At 35.5% G+C, this 14,080-nt stretch overlaps 1 protein-coding gene across 4 annotated transcripts in view; it reads left to right on the top strand.

The window, feature by feature from the left end:
- Window positions 1–14,080, top strand: part of GRIA4 (glutamate ionotropic receptor AMPA type subunit 4) — a 399,983-nt gene that overhangs the window by 305,516 nt on the left and 80,387 nt on the right. For 3 of the 4 annotated variants that reach the window (XM_017848864.1, XM_017848866.1, XM_017848865.1), the window contains exons 7-10: window positions 273–431; window positions 5,398–5,565; window positions 6,826–6,930; window positions 12,021–12,131. In XM_017848864.1, the coding sequence (XP_017704353.1) occupies window positions 273–431; window positions 5,398–5,565; window positions 6,826–6,930; window positions 12,021–12,131 (543 nt within the window). Of the gene's footprint in view, window positions 1–272; window positions 432–5,397; window positions 5,566–6,825; window positions 6,931–12,020; window positions 12,132–13,427; window positions 14,076–14,080 lie in introns of those variants that run through there. The other variant, XM_017848868.1, reaches the window with a different exon arrangement.

The raw sequence follows: 14,080 nt of genomic DNA, 5'->3' as shown, positions 1-14,080 counted from the left end.
CCTTGTGATCCGCCCGTCTCGGCCTCCCAAAGTGCTGGGATTACAGGCTTGAGCCACCGCGCCCGGCCCATTTATTGGATTTTGAATTACAGAATTTAACAGCTAAATAGATATAGTTAGATTTTCCACATCTTCTTTATCATTTTCCACATTTTTAGCCATTGCTTTATTTAAAATCTTTTAATCTGTATAGGCCATTAATTTATGTTACTATTGAAGAGCTGCCATGTACAATAAACTAAATTTAACAATCTTTGCATCAATTTTTATAGGGATTCAAGGATATTTCTCTTGAGAGGTTTATACATGGTGGAGCCAATGTTACTGGATTCCAGTTGGTAGATTTTAATACACCTATGGTCATCAAACTAATGGATCGCTGGAAGAAACTAGATCAGAGAGAGTATCCAGGATCTGAGACTCCTCCAAAGGTATTTGTTTATTTTTATCTACTGTACTACTGACAGTTTCAAAATTTAAGATGGAAAGTTTATTAAACAGTTTTTCCATTAATATTTTGCCAAACATAGTATGGCATGGGAAAAAAGCATTTTGTCTTTATAACTGCCTTGCACATGCACTTAATAATTTCTAAATTTCTGTATTTAAGAGTAGAGTTGCTAGACATTAGCTCAAGCAGTTTACTATTATTATTACAGTACTATACATATGAATTTCCTTGCAGAATTATATATATGTTTTAATTGTTAACTAAATACTTCAAATGTGAAAGAACATCTGTAACTTTTCTTCCACACAGAAATCTTCATGAAGTGATTTGCAATGAGTAGGCAAATTAGGAAATTAGCAGAAATGTAAAATATACAAACTTCTGCAAAAGTTCTCTTTCAAATTAACAGTGAAAAATCTGGTTGTTTTCATTGTTTTCTGACTGATATTGTGAAAGTATGCTATTAATATTTGCTCAGAAAAGGCTGGTAAATTTCTGATCATAAGCATATTTGATCAAACTAAACAGATAGATGACTTTCTTAGACCTCATGTTAAATTATGGCATAATGTTTCTTAAACTCCAACTTAGTGGTTTGAGCCCCTACCGAATAAGGCACCATCATCATCATTTGTTAATCTATTACTAACAGTGTATTCCAGTAAAAAGTTTTATATGTAATTTGGAAATTCAAGCCTAGGAAAAACACGATCTAAGGCTAAAGGGTCTCAGCTCTGCTTCTATTTTCTAATTATAATATTTCATAGTGACTATGTCAATTTCTTCTCAGAAATACTGGAATTTTGCCAGCTCGGCATACCATCTTCACTGCCTTATAAAATAATAGAATTTCAAAACAGAACATTAAATGGATGTCCACTGTGTGTCAAGCACGGTTGTCCAATCCTTTGATTTGACAGATAAATACATGCAAATTATTAAATGGATATGTTAGTTGGCAGTCCTTGAGTCAGGGACCAGATTCATGGAATACACAGGATATAATTATTTTAATGTCTCCTATTTGATTATATCCAACTAGACTTGTCTATGCTATAGCTTTGGCCTCTCTGTTATATAATCGTCTTATCAGTCACAACTCTTGGCATGATGCTAGGCATTCAGTAGCCATTTAATAAGTAAATGCAGTATAATTAGTTCTCATTATTCACAGTAGTTATGTTCTATAAAGTCTCTTTAAATACTGAATAAGTAAATATAGAACTATTGCTCCCAGGGGTAATATAGGGTTAAGTTCTGCTAGCCTCTGGTTACAAACTTCTTGTCAACTATTCAGTACATAACCTTGTTTTATGGGTGTTTCTGTTTAAAGAAACCTTATTTAATGTATTGTTGGTGCATGGACATTGAACTCCTGGCCAACAGCACCGTGGCTGATGCCCAAATGAAGCTTATTTAACATGCACATTTTCTCCATAAGGCACATCACAGCCTCCTTGCACTTGGGAACACTAAACAGCACGTCAACACTATGCTTTTGGTCCATATTAAACAGTGAAATCATCAGCAAAAAGCACAAAACTGCAGAAAACATGGCACTAAATAGAACACAAAAAGGACACTTGTTTACAGTATGAGAGCAGAAACAAGGAAACAGTGTTTCCTTGTTCAGCCACAGCTGGGACCTTGTGTGTTAGTTACTCAAATTTTTCACCACTCTATACAGTTCCACAAATAACCACAAAAGTGTCATAAGTATCGATTTAAGAATCACAAATAAATATTAGCAAGGAGGAAAATTTGAAAATTTAGAAACCACAAATAATGAGGATTGATTATAATTAAAGTGTACTCTTAAGTGTTTAATTTTTCAACCAAGATTAAAAGCATGACTTCTGATCGTGTCACTTCCCTGCTTTAAAAAAATCTCCTGGAATCAAGGTCTTCCATTCTATAGGCCAATCAAGCCTTTACAGTTGCATGACCCTCTATCCGCTTTCTGTTGCTCCAGCCAATGTGAGCTGCCCTGCATTTCCCCACCCTTTATCACTCCCTGTGCACATGCTTTTACCTCAAAAGTCCTCCACCACCATGTCTACCTGTCGAAATCTAACCACCTTCCAAGGCTTTATCTCAAATTCCACTTTCCCTATGAAATATTTTCTTTTTTTTTTTTTTTTTGTAAATGTGATTCCTTCCCGCCTGTACTCTCCATAGTATTTGATTGGGCAATTCTCATCAGGGATTTAATATAATTATTTGCACACTTACTGTTTCACTCCTATAAACTCTCTGGGGCAGTAACCATCAAATACTCATCTTTGTAGTCTTCATGATTCCTAGCTAGAGTCTGGTACATTTTTCAAAGAGCTCTCAGATATGATATGAAATTTCATCCTCATAATAACCATAATAGAGAGTCACTATTATCTTGTTTCATTTCATTTTGCTCTGTTTTATACTCCATAGCCAAGAAAATGTGCTTCACATTCCCATAAACCTATGAGTCACAGAATTAAAATTCATCCCAGTTCTTTCTTCTCTAATCCCATACTTACTCTACTGCACCATGATTCTGCCCAATTCTGTCTTGTTATCTATAAATCTTAGTAAATGAAATCATTTCATCATTCTAATCACTTATCAGAGCAGTAAATAACTATAGGGCACTATTTACCCTGCCTAAAAATGAAATGATTAGTAAGAATTTTCTAGGTGCCACCTAGAAGTTGTCTGCCCGTAACTGTGGTTCCCTGGATTGTAGTACAGTAAGACACATAGAAAAGAATTACATCCTTTGAAAAAGTAAAACTGATTTAAACTACTGCTTCTTTCCATCTACCAGCTCTATGACCTGTCAAATCCCAGGTCTTTGCCGCTCTGGCTGAATGTCTCCTTTGCTGTGCACCACTCTGTGTGATACCTGCTCTTTTTTCTGGTTCACATATTTCATAAAAATGAATGCACTTTTTAAAACACAGCAAGTGCATTTGCTTTTGGTGCCATCTCTTCTCAGCTTTTCTTCCTGAAAAAAAGCAACAATATTTTTCTTTTTTCCTCCTTTGGTCCTCAAGTACTAGCATTGCACTTTTCTCTTGCCCTTTGCGACTTAAGCAAGATTCACTTTATTTCTCATTTTTATTTTCTTGCCTTAACAAAAAAAGATGATTTGATGACTTTCTCTATTCAAAGATGTGTTGGGTCAGGCAGGGGAGGAGGCACATTCATTTTTGGTGTAGTACCTTGCTTGAACACCTTAATTTTCCTCAGCTACCCCATCCCAATAATTGTGAAGGGCATGTCTCTCCAGAAGCTTGTTTTGTCAAGTCCTAGAGGAATATATAGGACATTTACATGGTTCTGTTAAATACTTCTAATACAAGAGTTATATCCTATACTATTGAACAGTTCTTTGTTAGAATTAATGCTCCTTATTTTATCCATGTTTTAGTTTTTCTCTTCCCTGTAATGGTGGCTGCTGTGTCTCACATCCATGTTGCCTAAGTTTACTTTCTTTTCTTTTTTTTTTTCTGAGACAGGGTCTTTCTCTGTCACTCTGGCTGGAGTGCAGTGGCATGATCATAGCTCACTGTAGCCTTGACCTCCTGGGCACAAGGAATCCTCCTCCCACCTCAGCCTCCCAAGTAGCTGGGACTATAGGTGGAAATAACCACACCCGGCTAATGTTTTGCGGTTTTTGTAGGGATGGGGTTTGCCCATGTTGCCCAGGCTGCTCTCGAACTCCTAGACTCAAGTGATCCACCCACTTCAACTTCCCAAACTGCTAGGATTACAGGTGCGAGCCACCATGCCTGGCTCTAAGTTTACTTTATACAAATGGAATTTCAAATGATTTGTCTTCATTTGAAAGCACAAAATCAAGGAGATCATCCTCCACTTCCCACAGCACAGACCTACTGCTCATACAGGCATATAAGGTATTAATTATAAGGAACTGACCATATGGAATTTCTAAAGGAGACAATGTAGTTTTTGTCATGATAGGTAGTTAGCAGTTGATACTATTTAGCACAGTGACTAGTACATACACATTTCCTGAATAAGTAGATCTGTCATGCTTCCAGAAAATTGTGCCCCATTTCCATGTGTTCAGGAATTTTCTAATAAATGTCTGCCAAAAGCAATCAATCCCATGTTGATTTATTTTATATTTAGAAAATTACATTTTATCTCAACCTTTCCTCACTTTTTCTCCTAACCTTAATAATCTTTTCTCAGAGGTGGAGGGGAGCTCACTCTTTTCTCAGACAGAAGCAGATGGTCTATCCTTCACATCTCTACTTTGATCCTAGGTTATATCGAAAACTTAACAAAATGACTTTGCCTTCCTATGCACCTTCATTGGGTGTAGTGTGGCAATATCCATTCCTATTTAGCACAGTCACTGATGCATACACATTTGTTGAATAAGGAGATGTTATTTCTGGCATCATATTTCTGAATAACAATAAACAATTCCACTCATTCTTCTGGGAGACTGAACAAAGATATATACTTCAAGTCCATGAACTTATATTAAATCTCAGGGAACCTTGCTAGGCATTTCGGAGGAGGAAAAGATTAAGAGGCCCAGCCCTCCTGGGGCTCAAGCACAGAAACTGACTACAAGGCAGATTACAAAGCTGCATTAGCCTTTGATACGTTAGCTATTTGTACTAGGACACAACAGAAAGACCTTGCCTAAGGGTCTTTCTTCTACCAACTGATGGAAAACTGTTTTATTAGAATTTCTATTTTCAGAATGGTTTTCTCCTTTTAAGTCAGGATGATAAGATTTGGTATACAGGCTTTATATTAAAGCAAGAATAGAAATTTCTGAAGCTAGAGTCAATTAATTATCAGTAATTTAACCATCCTTCAGATAGAATGGTGCTTTATGTCATAAACTTACAAAGACCCCAGACCATTTCTAGCACTCGATAAGATTTTAACATTTACCATTATATTCATTTTCATTTGATTAGTACACCTCTGCTCTGACTTATGATGGAGTCCTTGTGATGGCTGAAACTTTCCGAAGTCTTAGGAGGCAGAAAATTGATATCTCAAGGAGAGGAAATGCTGGGGATTGTCTGGCAAATCCCGCTGCTCCATGGGGCCAGGGAATTGACATGGAGAGGACACTCAAACAGGTAACTCACAATTTTATTTAAGTTCAGTTCATTTCATGGTCTTCTTTTAGTTGAATGTTCAAAAAACAGACTAATTTACCCAAGCACAAATACGTATTACAATTGCTACTCAAATATATCAAGCCATCATTTTTGGGACATTTCTAGATAAAATACAAGGTAGAATTTTGCTGTTTACATTTTGTGTGGCTGCATAGTCAGGATAAGCTAGCTTATGTTTCTGTAATATCCCAAATCGCAGTGACTTAAAACAACAAAGGAGCTTTGCTTACTCAGACATATGCTAGATTAGCAGGGGCACTTGGCTAATTGTAGTCACTCAAGGACATAGACTGGCAGAGCAGTTACCATCTTGAATTCTGCAAAGGGAAATGGATAGTTGGGGGCAGGTTTCAAATTGGCAATTAAATTCTGTGGCTTAATAATATTACCTGTCCTGCCTATTTACAACTCACATGTCAGAAAGAGTCTCATGGGCCTAGCTAACCACAAGGTTAGCTAGGGTTCAGGAAGTATAAGCCACTTCCTGAACCACAAGGGGTTCAGGAAGTATAAGCCCACCTGGGTCCCGGGACATTCCAGAACCAGAAATAATGACTACCTCTGGAGATCTTCAAATTGCTTTGTAACTTTGGATTAAGTAGTCAGTTTATTTCAGTCTTTTATAATTATACCAACACTATTTGTTCAAATAATTAAGGTAATATATACATATTTAATGTTACATTTTAAATGTTCTGAAATGTCACGGGTTCAAAACATAGGTAAAAGCAAATTAAAAGGAAATTTGGAATAAAATATATTTCAGTATTTTCAAAAATGTCCTTATATGGTTTTGATTCTTATATCTTAATTTTAATATTAGCAAGGTGAGAATATGATCTGGCATACGTATCAGGGTTATTTAATCCATTTTGTAGGTATACAAATAAAACTGAAAAGTAACCATAAAAAAATTGTCATTCCTATAAAAATACTTTATAATTGACGGAGGATTCTTCTAGTAAAATGGAAACTTTATAATATTAAAACAAATAAAACATATTCTTCTTTCAGGAGTATAGCAAAATTGCTTATATATCCCTTTGATATTCCTCTTTCAGATTCTAGCCCAATAGCTCAAATACCTAATGGCATTTCAGTTAGTTGGTTATAGTTTATAGTTCTACTTTTTTAAGTAGTTGTAAGCCCAGCAGATGAAGTTGAAATTCCTATAAGTGAAATTGCAAGTGAACACGTGTGGTTTTCTTTTTCACTTAGGTTCGAATTCAAGGGCTGACAGGGAATGTTCAGTTCGACCACTATGGGCGTAGAGTCAATTATACAATGGATGTGTTTGAGCTGAAAAGCACAGGACCTAGAAAGGTGAGCCACAATCAAACTGAAAAACAGAATTCTCTGTTTACCTAGTTTGTATGTAACATTTTAAAGGCATACAGAAGAAAGATGGCTGGACACTTCCCTTTTTTGTGAGTACTTACAAATACTTTAGTACTGTCTTTATAATCAATGCTGAGATAAATGTGTGTGTCATATAATTGATATTTAGTAGTGTGCCCAAGCTGAAACAAACTAATTTATACACTGTTTATATCCCTTATCCAAAATGGATGCAATATTTTGGGTGGGGTTAACAAAAGGAATTCCACAAAACAAAATTGGCTCTGCAGAACAGAACATGAAGCAGTAAAGAGACATAAGCACCTCAAGGTAGTCATTTACGAAATTATTAGAGCAAGTACCAAAAAATTACTTCTAACGGGTGAACATATTTAGAATAGGCTGGGTGTTCTTGAAGTAATCAACTAGATAAATTTCAATGAGCAAAAGAGAAAGAAGATGGATGGTAAGATTATTGTTAGGCTGAGAGGGAGAGAAACATCTAAGTTGTTCAGGAAGGTGCTGGTGCTAGGTTCCTGGATTTGGGAAGATAATTCTGCTAGTGGTAAGATGTGAGTAGGTATAGCAGCAGTGTTCCCAGCATTCAAGAGGTACTTTATACAGTGCAACCATACAGCCCCACCACAGTAATTGGTTATAAGTATTTTGTAGCTAATTCATGTAATTTTTAACATTCCTGCTATCTAGGAACTAGGATGTTCAGGGAAACAGACACTCAAGTTAACCTTATATAAAAGCTGTACTTGGCTGTTTAAAAAAATTTCCAAAATATATTTTTATGCTTGTATGTAATAATGATAACTGCAATTTATGAAATGCCTGCTGTGCCCTAAGCACTGGACTTGGTGCTTTGCATGATTCCATCCTCATGACAAACCTATAATTTGAGTAGTATTATTTCTCTTTTTTTCAAATGACAAAATTATGGCCCAATGAGTTATCTTATCCAAAGCCTGTAAGTGAGAAAACATATTTAACTCTTAGTATTTTCTCCCTTACTGATCTACATAGGAAGAGATGATTTCCTGCTGGAGGAAAACAAATAAAGGAAGGCTGCATGGAGGAGGTGGGATTAAAATTGCCAGGATGTTAGAGTTTGGATAGGATGAAATGGAAGGGGCAACAACCTGAAGAAAGGCTTGGAGGCAGGACTGTTAAAGTTAAGGTGATACATGGAAAATAGCAAAGGCTTTCCTAATTGCATTTTGCTTCAGACTACAATATGGGTGTGCTTCTATATCTATGAGAAGTTTGGAGCTGCCACGAAAACCATCTCTAGATTTCCATCTTCTTAATGGCATAGCCTGTGTGGAGGCTGCCAGCTAATACATGGTAAGCTGGAGCCTACCTGATCCAGATCAGGAGTGGCAGGAGATGGACAGCAGCCGGGCGGCCCAGCTGCACCTCAGGGCAGGCTCTTCTAAGGAGATTGACTGAAGAAAGGGAAGGAGATGTTAAGAAGAGCCCACTCTACCAGCACACAGCCAGCAACAAAAAAGAGGCAAGCTTTAAGCAGGAGATCCTCTGCTAGCTGGGGAGCAGATAGGATATTCCACAGGCCTCTAAAAATGTTAACAGGTGGACAATGCTAAATGCTAACAGGTGGACAAAGGTAAGACTGGCTCACCTCCTTGCCATACACCAGACCTTGCAAAATTTGCGATTTAAACAGAATCTTTTAAAATGCAAATGACAATTACTTATTTTACAAAACTTTAAGTGCAGAATGTCAAATCATTCTCTATAAGAGAAAGAACAGTGGAAAAAGAAAGCTGGTGCTAACTAGAAGTAATATGAAGTGGGCTATTCATAGTACTGAATCTTTCATAGCCTATTGAACCATGATGGTAACAAAAATTAAGACTTTTCAAAGAGAAACTTAAGGAATAAGTTGGGAGAGTGATGAACAGTACATCTTCACACCCAGCTGACATTCATCTAAGGCTCCTAAAAGAAATATGAAGTATAAAATGGTGTAGACTCATCTATCTTCGTTTTTCTGCGGCAATGATCAACTCGGGCATTGTGTCAGGAATATTAAACTTAAAAATGAGCTACCATGAGAGACACTATGCTGGTGAAACTAGGCAATATGTCTGAGAAGTGAGCAATCATTCTTATGAATTGAACACTTGCCAGCAAGGGAGCTATCTTTGAAAATAGATCAGAGAGTCAACCCATCAGTTTGTCTGACTTCTGCAACAGGAAAACTGATTGAGAGTCTCATTAAGCAGAAGCCACAAAGCTCTTTCTGAAGTCCCAGCTCCTAAGTACAGTAGAATCTTCTTATCACTCTAGTGACCCCCATCCAGGGCTCCAGAGGGAATGCTGCAGAGATGCATGGTTTCAGAAATCTTTAATTGCAAAAATTTTATTTATTGAGAGCACATTATATGCCAGACACTGTAATGGAAGATTGATGTGCCTTTTTTTATTCAATCCTCATGACAACCTAAAAATAAGATATATATTTTTTCTCCTTCTATCGAAAAGTAAGGTTTAAATAAACTAAGTAACCTGCTTAGAGATGCTCAGCTAGAAAGAGGTGGAGCTTCAGTAGAAACTAAAATTCCTGCAGCTCTAGAGCATCACTCAAGATCTTGACTCAGGTTTCAAGATCTTGAAACGTCTTCAGTCCCATTGCCTATAAGGGTTTAGGGCTGGTGTGGGAATTAGGCCAGATTTTTCAGGGCAGGTCTAGTCAAAGCCGCTCTCCAAGGAACCAATTTTGAGTAGAATAGGAGCTCCTCACAGCTGCTCAGTTCCTATCTGTTCTCTGTTCTAGGCCAAGACCACCCTAAATACAGACACATTTTCTCACATATCTTAGTATAATTACATTTGCATACAAATCACCTTTAGGAGTTCAAAGAAGATTAATATTTTTCTGACATCCTTTATCAATTTAGTGATTTAAATGCTTCCATATTTTTGCTCTAGCATTACAAAACCACTTTTCACCCACTTTTGTCTATAGGAAAATATCCATTTCCCTGTTAAATGAAATCAGTCATGGGAAAAGTTCTTAATAAAATGCAAAATGCTATGAAGACTGGAGAGAGAAATTCCATCTTCTGTGAGGTCTGGGTCCAAACTTTAGGATTCCTTTCTTTAGGAACTGACCCCTCGTGTAGACTTAGTTCTAAATAAGCCCATGGTCCACATGAAATCTAGCGTTAATTGGTCCCATATCACAACATATGACTTTCTCTTTTTTTAAACTAGAATTGCATGTAGATATAAGGCAAAAAATTAAAGTTTGCTTTTTATTTTAATTTTCCAGCACTTCTGAATCATTTGTCTTTAAAAGGGGAATAACTACATGGTTTAGTTTTTAAATGCAAAATGTAAAGGTCTTGCCAATATCTACGTACTCTCCAAAAATGTATCCCAGATCTGTGATTCTTTCTGTTGTGGGACTCATTAATAAAGAAAAATTGTCTCTCCTGAAAATTGGCTGATGAGCTCTTCAGGGTGGATGCATTTTAATGGAGTGCTAAACTGTAAAACCCCTTTTCATGTCATATAACTGTCATGTGGAAAGGAGAGTTAACAAGAATCAACTGACTTAAGTACACGTAAGAATTGAGGAGAGGGTCGGTCTCAAATATATACTTGTTTTAAATTAAAATTATCATATAATTACTAATAAATGTCAACCAGAAATCGATTCACATAGACTATTGAAAAAACTTGCTGAACTTCTAATTTTGGATCAAAATAAGAAGTGTAGCAAGCCATATTAATAAAAAGTCTTTTTCTCCATCTGTTTTGTTATTGAATTATATATGCAACACTTGTGAATAATCTAGTGCCTCTTTCTGACATGTTAATGCTTACTCTATTTTAATATGCTCATAAATACTAACATGGCAGTTGAGAAACCTGGATTAAGCAAGTGAGACTTCCAAAACATATTAGAACAAATAGTGAATACAGACCAGTGAGCAAATGCACACATTTTATTGGAGACATGAGTTTTATCAACTGAATCAAGAAATTCAGGAAAGAAGTTTGTCAAGCATTAAATGAACACCCATTTTGGGAGGTCGTGTAGCATAATAGCAAAGCATGTAGACTTGGTGTCATATAGACCTGAGTTTTGAATTCTGGCCTTACTAAAGTGTAACTTTGTGTAATTTATTTAGCCTTCTAAAATGAATCCTCATCTCTAAAATGTGGATAATAATTGTCCCTACTCCATACTTGCTGTGTGTATTAACTTTAAGATTCATACTTTTAAAAAGCATTGAGTACATTGTCTGCCTCAGAGCAAGCACTCAATATGTAATAGCCATTATTATTGCTTAATGGTCTGCAAAAACCAAAGAATCCTAAATTTCCATTAAGATCCCATTGTAGCTTACTACTTTTCAGAGTACTTAATTACTTAATTCATTTTTAAGAAAAGTGTTTGACTTCTAAATAAAAAAATAATAATTTAAAATGAAAAAATACAAATTTAAATGTAATATTTGAAAGCAAAAGCATTGACCATTAATATTCATCTCTGATGTAGTTAGCATTTCAAAAATGGTAAGATTGTTACCTAGTGGCTAGGTTATATCAAAACTAAAACCATTCCTGTTTTGCTTTAAAAATATATAAGTTTCTTTTGCTTGGAAATATTCCGTACATGTTCTTCTTATAAATCTGGCCATTCCCTTTACTACACAACCTGTAACTTTATTGATAAAGTCACACAAATTAATTTGGGGGCACCAGTCTATCTCACTAGAGGAGGGGATCTGCATAAAATAATGCTCCGTGCTCATATTCCTTTTGGAATCACCCATTCCCAATCTCTTGGCCACTCCACTATTGTAAACAGTAAATTTTCCAAACATGTAACAAGACAGGATCCTTAGCACCAGGAAAACTGGCTCATGAGCAAGTAAGAACACTTCCAACCACTTTTTTTTTTCCCATTGGCTTTTGTTTTGTTTGCTTACATTTGTTTTGTTTGCTTACTTATTCATACCCTTCATTGTTCTAAGAAGAACTAGAGTAAATGCTTCTAAAATATGTTTTCAAGCATGTTCTCTATTTGGCAGGTTGGTTACTGGAATGATATGGATAAGTTAGTCTTGATTCAAGATGTACCAACTCTTGGCAATGACACAGCCGCTATTGAGAACAGAACAGTGGTTGTAACCACAATTATGGTAAGTGTTGGTCTATGCTTTATGGTGTTCCATTTTGTCCACAGGCAATTTTAACTTCCCAGCGATGGTGAGCAGGGAGGGCAAAGCTGACTGTTAGCAATGGTGACATGGGTGTTCTGATCCACAAAAGCCTATTGAGGCTTTGAATAGGTTCGTCCTAAGCTTTGAGTACATATAGTACTTTTATTTGTATTATCTTTTGTCACATTGTTGTTCTTGGAAAAATGCTCAGATGTTAAACATTGAGACTGTCAAACTCTAGTTGAAAATGTATGAAATGCTAAGACCCTAAAGCACAAAACAGTGAACATGACAAAGGTCAACCACCAATCACATAAATATATCCAGTAGTAAACATATTATTATTGTTACTATGTTTTTAAAAAGCCAATGTAATAATAATAGTGTTTAAAATTATAATTTTCAGGTAGTTTAATCATTGGATAATGATTTGTATTGCCTGTTTACAATAGCGAAGATGTGACTGTGAAGATTTTAATGAGCATGATTTATATAACTAAATGATTTAGGAATTAATTTTATTTTATTTTGAATGAGAAAAGGGTTTTCTTCCACCGATTATTTTCTCATTGACCAGTGAGAAGTACACATTATAGTTTATTGAACTTCTAAAATTGCGAAGAATACGATAGCTTCATTCGGCCACATCACAAAGTGAAAATCCTCTAAATTTTAAGACTGCTTTTCAAAGAGATTATGATAAAATTAACTTTTAAATAATAGAATATCTTACATATTTTTCTCTTCTAAAGTCAAACATGCCCTTTAAAGTCAACGCTAGTCAAAAGAGATCAACAATTGGTGACCTTTTCTATCTCATTTAAAGTAACATATACTCAGCTCACGTCTCTTTAGGCAAAAAAATTTTAAATTATTTATGGAAATCTTACTCTAAATAAATGGAAATATTTTATGTAATTTAGTTTTTAGCTTTTGTCATTTTAGTTTCAGGTTTTAGTAATGTTGAGTTGTTCCCAAAAATGATATTAAGGTTAAAGCATGAAAATGCCAGAGAGAAGCCTTCCTATGTTGCACTTAGTTTTAACCGTGTTGCATCACCAGTCAGCAATTTAATGTAATCTGACAAGCCTTCAGCAGACGTTTATGATTTTAGAATGCAAACCAACCAACAGAGTTTTTGTGTAAACCTTCTAACTTAATTGTGTAATATTTGCATGGGACTTGAAAGCAATATATATATATATGTATGTTTCTTTTCCTAAAAAAGACACAGTAATGGAAAGTCATACTTCAGTACAGTCCTCCTCTTTTCAGCCTCTGATGAAGAATCCTATTTTAAGAAATTGATCAAGAAAGAAAAGAGTTCCACGCTGTTCGACCATTCCTAACTAAGGCTCAAGTCTTGTTCTCCAGTGTAGTAAATTTAAGCTTATTTTTCATGTGGGATTCTTCTTGGATGACCAACTCTGGACTACCAGAAAAAAATTTTTTTTTAAGTTCTGTGACTTTTCTGAGATACTAGAACAAAAGAAGAATTAATCTTCATCTTTCTCAAGAAATAGATGTTGACAAAGAATCATTTAGCGATTCTGACATATCAATTCCCCTATCTTGAAATGAGGTCACTGTACGTAAATGATGGAATTATATCACTCCATTTCCAAGGGTAGATTTTCTATAAGTAAATATCTTGGAATTTGTGTGCTTGTTTTCTCAATATATACAGTTGTTTTCATTAAAGATCTCTTGGAATTTTGCCTGTTCTGTGTGAAATAAAGTGTTTTAATGTGCATTACATGTATGATATAGAGAATCTCCTTTCCATCCCTATTATTAAAGGGACTGGACAAATAATTCTTAAAACCAAAATACTGAATTAATTTTGCAAGCATGGCTAGTTTTCAGGAAGCATGCTATCAAAAAAAGACTAAAATGACTAAAAAAATCCAACTGTTTTCTATATATAT

The sequence above is a fragment of the Rhinopithecus bieti genome, unplaced genomic scaffold (genome assembly GCF_001698545.2).
Source record: "Rhinopithecus bieti isolate Rb0 unplaced genomic scaffold, ASM169854v2 scaffold_30927, whole genome shotgun sequence".
Taxonomy (NCBI): Eukaryota; Metazoa; Chordata; class Mammalia; order Primates; family Cercopithecidae; genus Rhinopithecus; species Rhinopithecus bieti.
The sequence above is the reverse complement of the archived record's forward strand: the minus strand, read 5'-3'. Positions and strand labels throughout refer to the sequence as shown.